Source organism: Engystomops pustulosus, chromosome 4 (assembly GCF_040894005.1).
Source record: "Engystomops pustulosus chromosome 4, aEngPut4.maternal, whole genome shotgun sequence".
In the NCBI taxonomy this organism is placed as follows: Eukaryota; Metazoa; Chordata; class Amphibia; order Anura; family Leptodactylidae; genus Engystomops; species Engystomops pustulosus.
Genome location: NC_092414.1, coordinates 71,851,715 through 71,870,646, shown reverse-complemented (window position 1 = coordinate 71,870,646; position 18,932 = coordinate 71,851,715). Strand labels below are relative to the sequence as shown.

Genomic DNA, 18,932 nt, shown 5'->3' with positions numbered 1-18,932 from the left:
GGTAAAGTGGGACTATGTCCAGCAGGCGATGGGTTAACACCACTGCTATAAAATATTTGTAATACCGTCAAATGGGCAATTACCATACCATAAAATTGCTGCCATAGCCCTTGGAACAGCGGTCTGGAGTATTCATGAGGGGGGTGGTCCGAGGAGGTGGTGACGGCTGCTTGAAGCTTGGCAGTCACCGCCGGCCTATGGTGTGGAAGAGGCAGCCTGGAGGAGAAGCACAGGAGAGGGCAGTGCCTCGGACCGCCCCCTCATGAATATGCCAGACCGCTGTAAGCTTGGTCTGCAGTTCTGAGGGCTATGGCATTGAAGTGTTTGCTAGCTTTATGTATTTAGGTATGTTCCAATAAAGCTAACAGTTTAAGACTGCTATTGCTGGGGTAGTGCCAGGGAGCTGCTTACTTTAGTAAGCAGCTCCTAGAGGGTTTATTCTGCGTGACAGGCCCTCTTGAAAAATGAAGAAAAATTATATTTAAAACAGTGTAACTTAATTAATAGCTATTTCAGGAGTTTGTGCTTCCCTCTATAGAGATATGTGTGGTAAAGCCTATGTAATTTCATCAGAAGGAAGTAAGAGATAAACCTCTAGTGAGTTACCCAAAGCAATGTAATTCTAAACGTTTCACAATGAGATCACATGACTTGACTGACGAGAAAAGTTTTGGGAAATTTCATATATACAATTCAATAAATGAATAAGGTAATAGAGTCTATGGATTTGGTAAGCTGAAATTCCATTTACTGTAGTAAAAATACAGGTTTTCGAACCATCTAGTCGATAAATTCAAAAATGTTATAGTTATCCACTTAAAGAGTATTGAAACTTCATTATTATCTTCAGGGACCTCTGGATTAGGGTAGAAAACATCTTTATAAAAATATGTTAATGAGCCGCAGATGCTCCGGCAACATCACTGGAGAACCTATGGGCTCCACCATCGGATTATGTATGCAAGCCAATTCCTCTATACTTCACTTCCTGGTTCTTCCTGGTCTGACAGTGTGACATCATGAATGTTTGGCGGTACCAGGCAGTGAAGTTCAGAGGGGGGGCGTGCATACATGATCCGATGGTGGAGCCGATAGGTGCTCCAGTGATCTGGTCGGAGCACCTAAGGCTCATTAACATATTTTTATAAAGATGTTCTCTACCCTAATACGAAGGTCCCTGTAGATAATAAAGAAGTTTCCATCCCCTAGAATATATGGCATGGATACGTTTGGACATCTACCATCAGTAAACCTGGTGGTATATGTCCTTTAAGGAAACTTCATCTAGGCTGGTATTTGAATCCCCAGTGACTGTCATAGGTTTTTCAATTCTATAATAGGCAGTGCTGGAGGGACTTGTGGCTTGGAAGAACATAACTACCATTACTGGTGGGATTGTCTATTTGTCTCCTGTGAACTTTTCTCTTGTTTGCTAACAGTTTTTCTGCTGTGATTCACACAATCTCTCCCACTCTAATTGCTGTCCTGTCTGAAGTTAGTGAACTGATTCAATCATCTTCTGGTCCAGGGCCCTGGCATCTCATAAAAGGTTTTTATGGACTAGTGCTCTTTGCCTGCTATAGTCTTTTGTTGTGCCAGCTAGTGTTTATTCTGTCTTCTGTTTTTTTACCCTTTGCCTGATTATCTGACTATCCATTTGCCTAGTGATTGTGTACAACTTTGTGCTTTTAATTCTGACCCCTATTTTGTGACAATTCTCTGCATTGTCCTGTTTTTGTCCCCGTTTTTGCACTCTGGCGTAGGAAGATAATTGCATATTTCCATTTTGAGGGTCTTTTATTAGGTTTCCTATGTAAATACATTAAATAAAATGGGGAAATGGTCATCTATTTTATTTTTCATCAATCAAAGCTTTATTGATAACGAAGATTTATAACACGGTCTCTTATATTACAAAACAAGCTGTTTGATACAATAGGGTCAGCAGGTGCTTTACAGAAGTATATGAACATTGCAGGTCAAAAATATAGACAGTAGAAAACTTGCACAATACCTAAGTATCCTTAAGGCAAACAAAGTGGAGCATGGGGGAGTTGGAGTGAGTGGTCAATGGCAGATCATTTATCAGGACAATTTGAGTAAGGTGTGGGGTATAGAACTTGTGTGACTGAAAGGGAGAGTGGAGACCACATGTTCCAAAAAAAGATACAAGATGAAAGAGAGATGTTAAATATTCCTAATGTGTAGTGCCACCCAGGACTGAATGAGGCGTAATGGAATAGGCTTACAATACTGGTAGTAAGATGAGGGGGCTGGGAGAATTTACATTACTGGGTGAAATGCTATAAAAGAATCTTGGGAGCTGTTCTTAATTTTAGTTCTGAAATACTCACAGTGCCCAAGTACTAGGGAACGTTTGCTTGGGGAACTTACAGCACCTACTACAGGCTGTCATCAATTAGTTTACTGCAACTTACATCTTGCTACAGTCACAGAAATCACACAGCCACAAATACTAAAGCATTGAGATGGCAGGGGAGACCGCATGTTTCAAAATAAACAATTTATTAGGCTCTGAACTTGCGGATTCACAACCTAACTAACAAGAGACTTTCTTAAAAAGAGACAGCATTGTGTGCCTGATTATGTTGCTATAGAAAAAGAAGGCTAGTTAAAATATGGAAGTTTTTATCATGTAGAATACAACACATTATACCTTAGACATATATATATATATATATATCATACACACATATATTATATACTCTATGCAGCACTATACATACTCTACACACATACACGTATAAACACATGTAAAAAAACACAGAAATATATCTATCCATACCCAGCAAGGAATGTGCCACATAAATACAATTATACCATTGGGGAATATATGGCATTTATGGCATCAATAGGGATCAAATAACTATTTACCAGAAACAACTACATCCCATCTTTATACAGGCAGTCCCCGGGTTACATACAAGATAGGGTTTGTAGGTTTGTTCTTAAGTTGAATTTGTATGTAAGTCGGAACTGTATATTTTATCACTGTAATCCCAGCCAGAACTTTTTTGGTCTCTGTGACAATTGGATTTTAAAAATGTTGGGTTGTCATAAGAATCAGGATTAACACTGAAGCTTCATTACAGACACCTGTGATAACTGTTACAGTTGATTATTGTAGCCTAGGACTAAAGTACAATAAATTACCAACATCCAGTGGTCCGTTTGTAACTAGGGGTCGTATGTAAGTCGAGTGTTCTTAAGCAGGGGACCACCTATAGTAGCAATAAATGTGCTGCATACCAGGTCTGCCATCTATCATTACTTAAAGTAGTAGGGCAGTGCCTTTTTCATGATTTAATATAGGTTGGAGCAGTCCTGTATTATAAATATAGCTTAAAGTAGCACCTAACTTTAGTAATATAGAATTCATCAGTTCCCCTTATTAATTTAGTGTTCATCAGACTCCCTTTTTCCACTTAGGGTTCAGTATTCCCTGTATTTGTGTAATAAGGGGGGGGGGGGCTACATAAAAGAGATCTCATGTAAGCCAATATACCATATAAAATTTCTTCACATTTATTTCATAATCCAGTGGACTGCTAGACGCTAACTCACAACTCGTTCACCATAAGTTATGGACTGCGCATGAAAAGAAGGTCGTGATGTATAGCCCTTTTAACTGGAATATGATATAAATGTGAAGAATTTTTTTATACGATATATTGACTTGCATGAGATCTCTTTTATGGAGTTGTGGTGAAGACTACGGAAGTCTTTGTTAATGTATAGCCTGAATGAGTCTAGTGTCCAGGATAGCATCATTCTGATGTTTTAATTTAATAATTATATTAATTAATAGTTGGTGCTGCTGATTTTTATATTCATTAATAAAGGGCGGGGCTACTGAGCTCTATAATTACATTAATAAAAAATTTACTATAACGTTCAGCAGTTCCTTATTAATTGATAAACTTCTCAATAGACCCACTTAATTATTTAAAAACTCAGCAGCCCCCCATTATTAATTAACATAGAGTGCAACAGCCCTTTATTATTTTATAAACTGTTCTGTAGCTCCCCCTTATTAATATTAATTAATATTCAGATAGCACATCACAGCTGCACAGAGTGACTTAATTCAAATATGCATTGTTTTAACTGCGATGCAGTTTTTTTTTTCCAAGATGTGTGATTCAGTACATAATTATTTATCCCTGTGGACCCGTGATCTGTCGGCTTGCAGATGTGGGCCGCCTCCAGCTCTAGGACCGGTCTTGGTCACACCTCTGTGACCGTGATTGCTACACCCCCTGGTTGTATGAACTAGATCCCATAGCAGGACACAGATTCCCCACCAGAAAAAGAAAGTCAAATACCATGTCAAAATCTGCTCTTAGGCTTTATGTCATGGAAATCCACAGTGTGAATATACCCTAAAGTTGCAGTTTAACATATCATGAGTTCCTGACTTTATGGAATGAAAACCAACTGTGATAATGCTTACAGGGGGTCCAGCAGGAGTTTTGACTGTGCAAATCTGAAGACAGTGTTAGGAAGCAGCTCATAGTTTTGTGTGTGTTGTTAGTAGCAGCAGGATTATGGCAAAGAACCAGAAGAATAGATAGGATGTGCACAAAAAATGGCTATTAACCAATTAATGAAAAAGTATAGAAATTTTATTAAATACACTGAGCACTAACATTTAAAAACATTTAACCCCTTAAGGCTGGAGCCACTTTTCACCTTCCTGACACGGTCCATTTTTTCCAAATCTGCCCTATGTGACTATAAGTGGTTATAACTTTGGAACGCTTTAACATATCCAAGTGATTTTGAAATAGTTTTCTCGTGACACTTTGTACTTCATGTTAGTTTAAAAATTTTGGTGGTATGTGTTGCATTTATTTATTAAAAAAAACAGCTCGTCTTCAGCTAATACAGTGTAATACAGATGTATTACACTGTATTATGTGACACACTGAGCATGCTGCGCTCCTGGAAGAAGCCACGTATCCCGGGGGCACTGGCAGATCCCAGGAATGACAGTGGGACCCTTGCACGCCGCGGTCACGTGTAAGGGCCGGTACCAGAAGCATGACGTACCTCCTGCCATGCAGTATTATTACGTCAAATGTCAGGAAGGGGTTAAAAATCAGCACATGAAACATTGTGCTAGAAGCAGTGCATGAAAATAACATGCACTGTGTAATCAACCTCCTTCAGCGCCCTGGATCTCCTCTATTCATACACTTGGTGATATCAACTTTTCCTATTATCCATATTGCTGTGTTATACATCCTTGGAGTTGGGTATCATTTATTGATTTCAGGACATATGTTGTATCACATTTTCCTTGGCTTGCTCGTGCACAGTCAGTCATTGTCTATACTATTTGCTATATGAATAGACGCCAAGTGTAGGTCTACCATGATCTGAAGGAGGTTGATTACACAGTGCAGGTTATTTTCATGCACTGCTTCTAGCACAATGTTTCATGTGCTGATTTTAAATATTTTGAAATGTTAGTGCTCAGTGTATTTAATAAAATTTCTAAACTTTTTCATTAATTGGTTCATAGCCATTTTTTGGGCACATCCTATCTATTCTTCTGGTTCTTTGTTGTATGATTTTTTTGGGATGTGTGGCACCAAGAGTCGCCCATACGAATTTCAAAGGATTATGGCAAATGCAATTATATTTCAGCATTGTAGCTGGACTTGGAGCCCTGGAGGTGTCTCCTTGAACTTCCAGATTCTTTGATCTCTGCATGCAAGCTATTCACTAACGCCTCCTCTCTTCTATAAAATCTAACCAGAAGCCTGCAGCTGTACTGTGTTCAGTGAAGAGGTCTCAAGAGTGCAGCACGTCCACCTACAATCATGGAAATACAAATCTCCAAGAATGCTACCCAACACAGTCTTTGTATGATCAGCGTTACTGACAGAATCCCTTTAAACCCTTAAGGACCAGGCCCTTTTTTATTTTTGCGTCTTTATTTTTCACTCCCCACCTTCAAAAATCTATGACTTTTTTATTTTTCCATATAGAGAGCTGTGTGACAGCTTGTTTTCTGCATAACAAATTGCACTTTATAGTGATCATATTTAATATTCTTTGCAGAATACTGGGAAGCAGGAAAAAAATTCGGAATGCAGTGAAAATGATGAAAAAACACATTTGTGCGATTTCTTGTGGTCTTTCAATGTGCACCCCAAATAACATGTTTACTTTATTCATTTGGTCAATAGGATCACGTTGATACCAAATTTGTATAGGTTTTATAATGTTTTCATACATTTACAAAAATTAAAACCTCCTGTACAAAAAAACCCCAAATCTTCATTTTGTTGTCTTCTTGCGCTGATAACGTTTTCATACTTTGGTGTAAAGAGCTGTGGGTGGTGTCATTTTTTGTGACTTTTGATGATGTTTTCAATGCTTCTATTTTAGCATTTTATGCTTGCCGACGTCATGGTCTGTGCGACGCCGGCCCGTACAGAGCTGTCACCGCGGCCGGACTGCATCAGGTAGGGGCGCAGCGTCGGGGCGTCGGAAAGGTGAGTTTCATGTGTTTTTAATTTTGCACCGGCCCCACCAGTAGAGGACTGGCCCGAAACCAATCGGCCTTATGGCCAGTCCACCCCTGCCTGTGAGTATGAAGAGGGCTCAGCCTGTCAGCCCTCTTCATACTCCCCAATGCGCAATAAAACGTACAGGTACTTCTTATTGCACTATGGGGGTTAAGAAGATGATTGATATTGTTTCTGTAAAGAATAGTTTTACAATTTTCTCATATTTTTTGTATCAATTCCTCACCGTTTTTATTATGCCTGCTTACTGTCCCTTTTTAGCTGTGGTGGCAAACCTGTGGCACTCAGAGCCATTTCTGTGGTCAATCAGACCATCACCCCAGGACAGAGTTCTCCAAATAGGACCAAATCCACCTAATCTTGCTGCAGTCCCAGGCAACTAAAGAGATGCTGCTTTCAGCGCTATTTTAAGGCAACACTTCATTAACTGTTTGGAACTGCGGGAAAAGTGAGAAGGTGTGGACAGAACTGCATTATCTCTGGAGGTCCTCCTGCTGGACCCGCCATTCTTCTCTACAGAGAGACCCTGGAGAGAAGCTACAACAAGAGTCTGAATTTGCCCTCCTTCTTTCAACTGTATTGGTTGCCTCAGGGGGCCGATATGATTGAAAGATGTGGGTGAACAGATAACAATAAGTTACTGCCTAAAATGCTGGGCACTTGGTTTCCAAAAGGTTCTCCATCACTGCTCTATAGGAAGCTTCTATGTTTACCAGTTTCCATGTTTCCAGTGGATAGAAATCTATCCATGGGCATGTGATGGACACATCGGTGCATGAGTCGTTAGTATCAAACGACTCTGAATAGACTTTGTGATCTAACAGCTCTTGCAGCTGCGTGTCCATTACATTACCATGGACATAATTCTATCCACTGAAAGTAACCATAGAAGTTCCCTATAGCAGGACAGCAAGCAGAGATCTAGAAAATGGTGAGGAATAGATACAGAAAGTATATGGGAAAATTGTATAACTTTTCCTTACACAAACCATATCAAATATTTGCTGAAAGTGGACAATCCCTTTAATATGTCATTTTTTTAAGTTGGGAAATATCTCAGGTACCTTCATGTAGTAGTTTTAATGAAACCAAGGACTCATGACAAATGTATTGAGAAATCTCACCGAGCAGACAAGTAGAAGGCTGTGTATGAACCTCTGGTTTTTAGTTTGCAATGTTTTATTAATTCTACGTGTACAGTATTAGGAAACCTTTGGAAAACAGCAACTCTGCAGCAGTAGAAAAAGCAGCTTTAGCAGATGAGCTCCAAGTAGCTTTATGGCTAAAGGAGGAAATTTGACAGTAACTTGGAGAGAAGATATGAATGTGTATATTCAATAACTCTTATATTATCATGTAAATGTCAGAGCCTAAAACATTCTGTCTTTGAACCAACTGGGAATGTGATGAAAAGAACATTTGGAAAAGACTTATGACTGTAGTTTTTCTGTCAGCCTGCGGTCCTATTAATCTTACCTTGGAAATGTTATAACAATATGAGGTTCAGCTGCTTATGTTATAAAATATATCAGACATCTGAAACTTAAAAGTATAAAAATGCATAAGGTTTCCTCATTATAATCGCATACGGCAGCAAAGGGAAGAAAATACGCTGCAGCTCATAGCAAGACTTGTTTCCCATAGCAACTATTTCTTAAAATGCTTAAAGGGGTTGTGCTCTTTGAGCAAATAAGTTATAAACTTTTCCAATATACTTTCTGTATCAGATCCTATTTTCTAGATCTCTGCTTGCTGTCCTGCTATAGAGAGCTTCTATGTTCACTTCCAGTGATAGAGCACTGTCCATGTGATGTGATAGACACGCAGATACACGAGACGTTAGTATTACACAGCTCTGATTATTCTCTGTGATACTAAATGCTTGTGTACCTGTGTGACATCACATGACCATGGACAGATTCTATCCACTGGAAGTAAACAATGAACCTACAGAATGAATGCCTTGTACAGTGGTAGTATTAGATCCCTATCCTGAGAGTCCATACCACTTTTGATACATGACAAGATCTTGCAGGCTTTAGAGGCAGCTGAATGACATTGCATGCTGTTATTTAATTTGTGATCTACCAGTACCCCCAGGTCCTTCTCAACAAGGTACTCCCCCAAGGAAATATGTTGCATGTGGATATTTAGCCCCCAGGTGCATAACCTTACATTTATCCACATTGAACCTTGTGTGCAAAGTGGGTGACCAAACACTCAGTTTGTCCAAGTCACCCTGCAGCCTATGAACATCATCCATAGACTGTATTACACTACACACAGTGCTATTAATTCCTACCTCTATATCATTAATACATACATTATTTACCCATCAGGCGTCTATGAGGGACAGTGTCAAATACCTTTACAAAGTCCAAGAATACAATATGCACATCAGCTCCTCCATCCAGGCAGTATTCTTTTGGTCTCCAGTCACTAAAGCTTTATTTTCAGTATATATGGGTCCCACCTGATCTCGCCTATTTTTTTTGCATTTATGTGCTTAAAGAATTTCTTGGTATTTGTTTTGCTATCTTTATCCACTTGTCTTTCATTTTGTATTTTGGCTGATTTTATTTCCTTCTTACAGATTTTGTTAAATGTTCTGTAAATATTGAACTTCCCAGGGGGTTTCCCAAACACTGAGAAATCACAAGGTCCAACAAAGCATCAACTTGTGGGATCTTCTACAAGCTGTAGCATAAAATTATCCTGCAAAAAGTTGCTAAAATGTCTCCCCTTCACTTAGGAAGAACCCTAACCCAATTTATATTTGGAAAGTTAGAGTCTCCCATTATCACTACCGTCCCCTCCTGCACAGCCTGCTCCATCTGTATATATAGTTGACCCTCTATTTCTTCAGTTGTGGTTGGGGTTGGAGTTAACACTAATCTCAGCCTTTTAACCTATACTAAACCCAGTACTTACCGCAGTGAATAAATAGTTCTGGATGCATTCCCCCTACGGTGGTACCCCCAATTTGCGAACAGAAGGTGGCAATGCATCGCCCCAGGCCTTCCATGTTAACTTTATATTTGGTCCTGCCCGAAAAAGCATTAACGGTCATGCTATCACACCCTCTAGGCCGCCTACTTGTTGATGGTGATGTCATCTTGGATACTTGGTATTGAAGCCTTCTGGCCCAGTTTTATTGTGTTTTTGCCACTGTTCACAGTTAAAACACAATGAAACATGTGCTCTGACATGGTTCAGGTCCTGATGCCGAGGGGGATACAGCAAATGTTTTTCTATACAGAAATACATTTGCTATATCCTTCAAGGTTAAATATCTGTGATTATGTCATGATCACTTGACCTGGAGGAAAAAAAATTGTACAGACAGTAGCCTGTAGAAGACAATTCTAGGTCTGCACACTATGATATGGATATCCAATACCTTTATGTACTCAACTTTATTTATTCATGCACATTTGTTTTTATATACTCAATTCTATTTATTTATTTATGTACTCCATTCCATATATTCATGCACATTTGTTTTTATTCCCGACGTGTATGCTTTTTTATATATATGTGTATGTATATTTATACCTATGTGTGTATACTTTCTGATATTTATGAGTATGATCTGGTAACTCTACACTTTATCTGGATACTCGATTTATATTTGGTGTACATATACCCATTCTGTTCATCTTATACATCGTACCTCTCTTACATACCTAGGAACCGTACCATTAGAAATTACTAATTGAATTTGCTCTTTTATACGCTTTACCACCCCCCCTTCCCCACCTGTTTCTATGTATCATCACCTCTCTTAGTCTTTGTCACTTGATAAAGGGGTTATTCCAATCCCGAAACGCGTTGTGCTTTTAGACTCATTAAACTCCATTTTATAATCCTACTTCGAGTGCGCCACTTTACTGGATCACAATTCTAATACTACTGCACACTATTAAGACAGGGGAAAACATAAGTTGGGGGGGTTGACTGAGGAGAGGAGGGCAAATATGGAGGTTGGCTGACTATGGGGAGGAGCAAATGTGAATGGGGGCTCACTGTGGAAGAGAGAAAATATGAAGGGGGCCTGACTGTGGGGGGGGGTGTAGAGGACACCCCCTTGTCCTGGTCACAGGGCTAGGTATAAATAGATCTTTGGAGAGATCCTTGTACTGCCTATTCAGGGTTTTGTACATTGTAATGAGGTCTCCCCTTAGCTGTCATTTTTTTATAAGCTGTCTAACCCCAAGTTTTGGAATCTATCATTGTATTCTAGTTTCCCCAATCCTCTAAATATTTCGATTGCTCTCCTCTGTACACCTTCCAGTTCTACCATGTCCTTTTTATACACTGGTGCCCAAAACTGTACACAATATTGATTTGTATAAGGCTACATTCACACACACACATATGGGGGGCATATATACGGCCGACGTATATACATTTATATGTCCCCCATACAAGGCAATGTAGCCTAACAGCAAAATGATGTATCAATTCCTATCCCTATCTTGATACATTTATCAACGACAATTTTTTCCAGTCTTCCTTCATTTTGAAGGTTTTATTTTAATAAAAATGATTTTTTCCATACTTTTAAACCTTTTATTTTAAAAAGTAAAATATTGAAATTATATGAACACATTTTTCTAACTTCACAAAAATAAGCAATGTTTTATTTATATATAGAGACATCTCGATGTAGCAGATATGAACAAAATGCACATATTAAAATGTAATGGTTTTATCATATACTTTACATCTGTGTCTGAAAACACAATATACTTAATTCATGAGACAGTTTATGAAAAGTTCAGAATGGTCATGAAAAATAGATCTTTTCATTTGCAGACTCCATAATACAATAATAAAAAGTACATTTTATAATAAGGAAACATAAATGTCACAAATAATAAATAAATCAAAAATTTTCATTTTCTGTTTGTTCCTATAGGTAACAGCCAAGTAATAAAATGTAGAACATCAAGAACACCACTAAGAAAGGCACACATGGGCGTTTATATAGGGAATGCCTAATGTACAAATAAAGCAGTATATGTTATATAGTTACTACATGAGTCAATGCACTGTACGAAAGTACAGGTAACAAGTATATAATATGGTCACAATTATATCATATGCACCTAATGGGAGATTAGACTAGAAAAGTGCAAGATTAGACTAGACAGTCTTAGACTGCATCTGTGGCTCATGCTGGGCTGCAAATATTATATAGTTTGAAACAGTCCAGTCTAATATTACACCTTTTTCTGTAGGCTTAGTTATAACTACCGAAAGATAGTGTGGCTTACAGTGTTGCAACCTTTTCAATGTCAAACCCCTCTGCCCTATAAGTGACTAAAAAGTGTCTAACATCCTTAGAAAATGTGGTGCAAAGCATATCATTAGCAATTTGTTTAGTGTCAACACATGTTCCACTGAAAATGGGGTAATTTTTAAAAACCATGTAGCTTACTGTAAATGACCCTCAATATTTTAATTATAATAATACTATATTGTACATGCACACATATGGTGAAAAGAAGCATCACAAGTCATGCTATGGATCACAAAGTGATAGGTTGTTTAAGTGTCACATGGTGGAGATTAAATCTGTGAATCATACAGGTCCTTGCAGCATTATTAAATTTGGGCTTGCAGAAGACCTGTCAGTTTGATTTGGGACCCTAAACCAACAATAAGTTCGCTTTTTAAGAAACCATGTTGGGGGCAATTTGGGACGCTAAACCACTGCAGGTGGTTTAATGTCCCAAATCGCCCTGACAGGTTCTCTTTAAAAAGTAACTATGAAAACGTCATTAAATTCACAAATAAATTAATCAAAATTAGTAAACTTTCTAATTTACTTAATGGGGGTTTCCCACAAAATAAAGTTGGTGCCGAGACCCGCACAGATCCCAAAAATGAGGGGTCCATCAGACCCCTTATCGCTCCATCAGACTAATGGAGCAGTCGACCAAACATGACTGATGGAAATTGACGAGTGCCGCGTTGAGACCCCCACTGATCAGCAAGTTAGGCCCTATCCAGGATACTTGGGCAACTCCTCAACTGGAACAGCTCACATCTATCAACACAAATCTGTGTGGTCAAAGGCATGACCTTCTTATCAGGTGACTGATAACTAGAGCCTTATAAGGCTGTATTGTGACAATATAGGTTGTTTTAGGAGAGTCACAAAATTCATAAAATGTAACCATTGAGAGCTTTGCCATCATTAAGAGACTATTTATAACTTCCAAACTAGTTGCCTCATCTAAGCAAATAGTGAGAGTGGCACAGCCTCTCCTTTTCCCCTTGTTGCCTTGTTGGTTGTGTGTGGGTCTACGAGACGGGACCTGGATCTATCAGATCTTATGTTCTGTGAATATGATATAAATGTCCGTAATGTGAATAAACCTCAAAATTAGGTATTTTGCCTCTTTTGTAACTTCAAAATTTGCTCCTTAATCTTGAGTAAAAAATGTTTTAATTGATTCAATGTTTGTCATATCCATGTGGCTTTGAATTTTTAAATGGAGCCTTAAACAAAACACTTTTAGGACTAAAATTCCTGGTGAGGACAAAATCTACAAAGGATTTATGGATTTCTGCTGTGGATTGCTTAAGAGATCAAAATCGGAGCATAAAATGCATCAAAAACCAACCAATTTCATTTTATGATGGCTGCAGAACTACTGCTATAGTAAATTATGCAGCCATCACTGTGTGCCGAAAGCCTTATAGAAACCAGTGGAGTAGATACTGAAACCTTGTACAGATGGAGCCAAAAGAGGCCCTGATAACCAAGAAAGGAGCATGTAAAGGTCCATTTACATAATTTTAAAAGATGATTTTCTGCAAAACAAGACCGTTAGAAGATAAAGATAAACAGAGTTAATAGCTCAAGTCTTGGAATTTAACATAGACATAGACACTTAACATAGACACATACAGCCACTGTTCTCTGTGACTGAATTTCTGCACTGAACAGAATCATGTAGCTAAGGGGGCTCTGACAGAGCATGACCCGAGAGTGTTTAACATCAATTATTCAAATGAAGTGAAAACTTCATTATATTTGGGAAACACACATCTTAAGAGTTTTTTTTTTTTTTTAAATAAATATGGATTGTCCATGATGTTAACTACAGTATTTTGCATTTTAATGTGATTCATGATACTTAATTTAACATTTGAGAAAATCTGCATGTTAACGATTTAATCATCAGAGAAGTTGGTTTTTATTATCATTCATTTTTTAACAGTTTTCACAATGATAAACACCGCTGTGTAATAGTTACCTTAAGTATTTTATATTTACAAAACTGAATTATTACATACAAAATGATTTGTACAGTTCAGAGCATTTCATGTAACCTTATTTGTGCATTTCAGGTTTATTCTGAAATAATAATCCTAATGAAGTATCAACTCCAGGTATATCTGGATCTGTGATTTACTTAGATATAAATAAAATAGAGAATACAGTACGGTACTTGAGATATAAATATAGACATATTAATGGTGGGAATCAAAGATCTGTATTCCAAATGCTATTAATTCACTTGAAGTTTGCAAACACCTTCAAAAACATTTTTAAATTCATTGCATTGCATCCATTGGTAAAATTGTTCTTGAGGAAAATTTTTCGTTATGTTTTAATTCCGAAGCCTGCATTTTTTCTCACACAGTGCACTAACGTATGGGGGACATATATACGGCCGGCGTATATACGGCCGATATACGTCCCCCATAGGCAGCAATGGGCGCACGGCACCCTACGGGAGCGGTTCAGCGTACCGTTCCGTACCCAGGAAAAACATAGGACCTGTCCTATCTTTTCCCGTAATATGGCGCCATAGGTTGCTATGGAGAGGGGCGGGGGTGAGCTGCGCACACCTCCTCCTCCTCTCCCCGTGCACTGCCGTTGCCCGCTACGGTACGGTACGGGCGGGCAACGGCAGTGAGCCCTTCTATGCCAGATAAATCCATAATACTTTTACCGCCACCTCTGTTTTTCTTTAGAGCTCATAAAAGAAGTGGTGACTTCTTCACAAATTTACAGCTGTTACATCACTGCTGAAGCTAGTCAGTCATGTCCCACTTGTGAAGATATCAAATGCCAATGTCAGCAGAAACCAGAAACAAAACTGTAAGAAACAATCAGCACTGGGGAAAAACACTTAGGTTAGGTTCGTTTGCTACTTTTTTTTTCAGGGGGTTCTACCAAGGAAGAACACTTGTGAAATGTCCATAATTGGTACAATTCAATTATTTAAAATTTTAGAAGCATCTCACATTTAAAAGCTACGGTGGAAAATCTACCCAATGTATTTCCATATAGGAACTAAATAAGGTTATCCTTGTGCTAGCTTCAAATAAGACTATGCAGAATACAGTAGTGCAAAACAAAAGAAACATGTCCAAAGTACATGTGACCTGTGAGGGAGACGTGATATACTGATAAGGCATACTGTACCGAACCTGTCAAAACACTCTTCATAAATCAGTAGTACAGTAATTGTGCAATTTTGCTATTATAGGCCATTATATGACTTGAATAGTGGTCTTAACTCCTGTTCACTCCTCTTCCTCTTCTTATTCACAAAAATGTTTTCAAAGAAACTTCAGCGCAATAATATAATGGTATAATCAGGAATGGCATGATAAGAGTCAGGTGGAGAAGTGGAGAAAGAACTTTTCTCTGAGGAGAGACATTAAAAATAGGGATGAGCAGACCTGAGGGTTCATACTGTATATTGCAAACACTGCAATGCCAATGACACCATTCATGGCTGGTGGCACGCAACAGTTTTCCTACCATCGTTGCTCCCCAATGATGTCAATGGAGCGCCGATCCTATGGAAAATGGTGGCACCACCAGCATTTGAATAACACCGGTGGCTTTGCTGGCGACATGTAAAGGGTAACAACTGCGCTGTGTCCCAGCACCATTTGCTGGTTTTAGTGATGAGGATGACCTTTGTGTACCTGGACCTGATCCAAAATTTCAGGATCAAGTTTGGCGAACTTGAAAGTGTCTACTCATCCACAAATACAAACTTTCTTATACTTACTGGAACTTAATGTTTATATAAAGTTGGTTAGTGACCATTTAAGGATCAGTTAACCCTCTTTCCTGTGCAGAAAATGTAACTCAAGCTTCATTTTTGAATTGCATTAATAGGATTTATTCTGACCTATTTATGAGTAGTATGGCATCGTGCAGGCTTCTTTAGTACAGATAGCTATGGAGGTTATCTATTCACATTAGCATTTTACTAATCACTCTTAGTTAAAATTAGGCCCCCTGCACATGATTACATTTGGACCTGCCTGCTGGTCAGATGCATGGCCTGAGCATGGTGCAGTGGATGGGACTCCTTATGCCACACTGAAATGTGATGTAAGGACTCCTTTTCTGCCGGCCAACCGAACAGCAGTGCCAACATTGTAACAGTAACTCATGTCTCATGTAATTCTTCATTATATATATATATATATATATATATATATATATATATATATATATATATTTATTTTCTGCAATACAGTCTTACAGCAAGTCAATAAATATAACAGAATGAATTGAAGGCTAATATTCTTACAAATAACAAAGACAGCTCTGAATGGCCCTACATATTGAAATGTTCATTTTATCTATCTGTCCAATGCATGTTCCATTTTATCTGGTGGAAGTGATAATGAGATGATAGCTAATGTTTTCTCTCCTGGACCTGAAAATACTGCAGCAGAACTATCCAATGGACACTTTTTTGAAGATGTAGAGCAACAGATGGTCGGTAGGGACCAGCTAAGTCAGAGAAGAAAAATATGTTTAAAATTAGGGTTTTACCTAAAATCACCCACAAAATGCTGGAGTGATCAAACTGAAGGAATTAACAAAGACATGTAACCCATGGGATAACAATATCTGTGGCATAGAAAGAATGTACCCATAATGATGAACTCCAGAATTTTAAGATGGTAACCAACCAATAAATAAATAAAGCACTGTGTCAGGTCACTTAGGTACAAAATGGTTGTGAGATGTTTTGAGATAGTAGGCATGGGATATGTGTACTTATACCATAGTATACCATATCAGGACCTAAACATTGCATCAGACAGCTTGCATTTCTTGTGCTGTTTGTGTATGTATCCTCAATTCTTCTTTTAATTGTAAATGTCCTAATTCAGTCAATTGATTTGTCAATAGTTTGAGAAGGAATGTTAAATAGTTTTTCTGAACTTTTTAACTCTATCCGTAAAAAAAAATCTAAATATCATGCAGTCAGCTATGAAAAACACTCTTGCTTGCCATATAACGCTCTTCAAGGACTTCAAAGCCCACCAACGGTCTGGATTGTCTGTTGCTTCATTACATTAATAGTTTCATTTTTATTTCTTTGTCCTAGAAAATGTGTTTCCTCTAAGGTGTCTTATAGTGAGCCACATAGTGAATACGAAAGAGATAAGATATGATAGAAAGACCTGCACGTGATTTGTTTGTTCACCCAATCCTAGTTTGGTCTCCTAAAAAGTGCTGAAAAAAAACTTGATGACCTCTCCCTCAAAAAGTTTAATAGGTGCAATATAGTGATCCAAGTCCAAGTGATCAGCGAATTGTAACTTCTGGTTTATCCATCTGTTGGGCAGACTCACATTATTTTATGCCCAGACAGATACCAATACAGAGCCCATGTCTCCCACATATATCATTATTAGCAGCAATGTTATATTGTGCACGTTAAACTGACCTTCAAGACATCATTAGAACAACAAATCAGCAAAGCTTCTGGAAGATCCTTCAGATTTTACCAGGCTGCTGAGCAGCCAAGCGCTACAGGAATACATCAGAGGGATGTGCCTAACCTATACGGAAATGAATAACGTAACTCTGAACAAACCCATACATGCAGATACTTCATATAATATACTGGTTCTGTCCTCCGTCCCATTTCATCAGTGTCTTAATGCTCTCCACACTGTTGCTGCCTGTCCAATAATTTCCATCACTTAGGCACTGGGGGCAGTAGTATGTGTGTATGTGTTTTAGGATATGTGTACATACACTACATATACACACTTTTGCTGAAGAAAGCAAAACTTGCCATGCTGATCCAGTCTTTGGTTGTTTTTCTTTTGGGTTTCAGGTACACCTTTATTAAAAATGCTTTATGGTCTTTAGAGTCTAAAGCTATACTTGCGAAATGGTGAGCACTGAAACGGAAATCCATATATTGATTATGGTAAATGTTCATCCCCCCATGTAAGAGGAGGCATCAGAGTAGAGACGTGCAGGAAGAGGCATTGTTGGAACGGCACATGCTATGTGTGCACTGGTTTCTTTTTACCCCACTGAAAGCAGTTGCCAACAGCTCTTCACCACTTCTGGCTTCTGATCTCAGATCCAGCATGCTGGATATTAGGAGTTGGCTACAAACAGGATTCCTGTGACTCTGGGTCAATATGGATAGGAAGTTTCTCATTCTCCTGGTGATGTCCATTATACAAAACGGTGTACCTGGAAGAAAAAAAAAAATTATGTTGGAAATCTAACATTTCTAAAAAATGTTCCACATGTACACAACTAGGGTTTATTACAACACCCAATCTGCATAGAGAGTTATATTGATACCTGTAGAGGTCTATGGGCTTATATTGCACAACCAAATGACTGTGCCATTCAACATTGACGCATAGTTTTTAGAAATCACTTTCTTTAATGCATGTGAAACCTGCAGCATTCTCTACTTTTGCAAATGACACCTGTGAAAAACACCAAATACAAGTCTATGGGATGCATAGAAGTGCATGGCACACTGAGATACATGTACATGTGCAACAACTTGAAGGACTGGTTAGCACAACCAAATACAATGCCCAATAGCCTTGTGCAACATAAGTAGGCATGTGACAAAAATACACATATACTCAAAAAATACACCAAAAATATACACCAAAAAATACTCATTTGTACATGTGCAGGGCGTTTTTCACTGATCTATTAATATAGGAAACACAGACCACATTCATCAGGTTTTTTTTAATGCACATGAAAACGCAGTAAAAAAAACTTGCATGATAACCTGAAACACTGAACAAAATTCAGCCCCAACAACTTGAACCGAGCCCCAACAACTTTTCATTCCTCTGTACACATCCTTATCAAAAATGCTATAGATAATCCTAAAGATCCTCAGAAAAGAAAAACATGTTGTAAATGATACCGTTAATTAAGTTAATTAACCCCTTTACGCTCTGTGACGGATATACCCGCCACAGAGCTATGAAGGGTGTATGAAGAGGGCATATCACAGCAAAGACCCATCGCTAACGCAAAGCCGGCGGCGGCACTGAAATGTGGAATTGGAATAGCTTTAGAGGGATAGCAACTCT

At 38.4% G+C, this 18,932-nt stretch overlaps 1 protein-coding gene across 3 annotated transcripts in view; it reads right to left on the bottom strand.

Moving 5' to 3' along the window:
• Positions 1-11,193: 11,193 nt before the first annotated feature.
• HTR4 (5-hydroxytryptamine receptor 4) overlaps positions 11,194-18,932 on the bottom strand; it is a 325,752-nt gene continuing 318,013 nt past the window's right edge. For all 3 annotated transcript variants that reach the window (XM_072146216.1, XM_072146215.1, XM_072146217.1), the window contains one exon: positions 11,194-18,057. Coding sequence is in view for 2 of the 3 variants with exons in the window: in XM_072146215.1 (XP_072002316.1) it covers positions 17,970-18,057 (88 nt within the window). In the remaining variant the exon portion in view is untranslated. The remainder of the gene's footprint in view (positions 18,058-18,932) is intronic.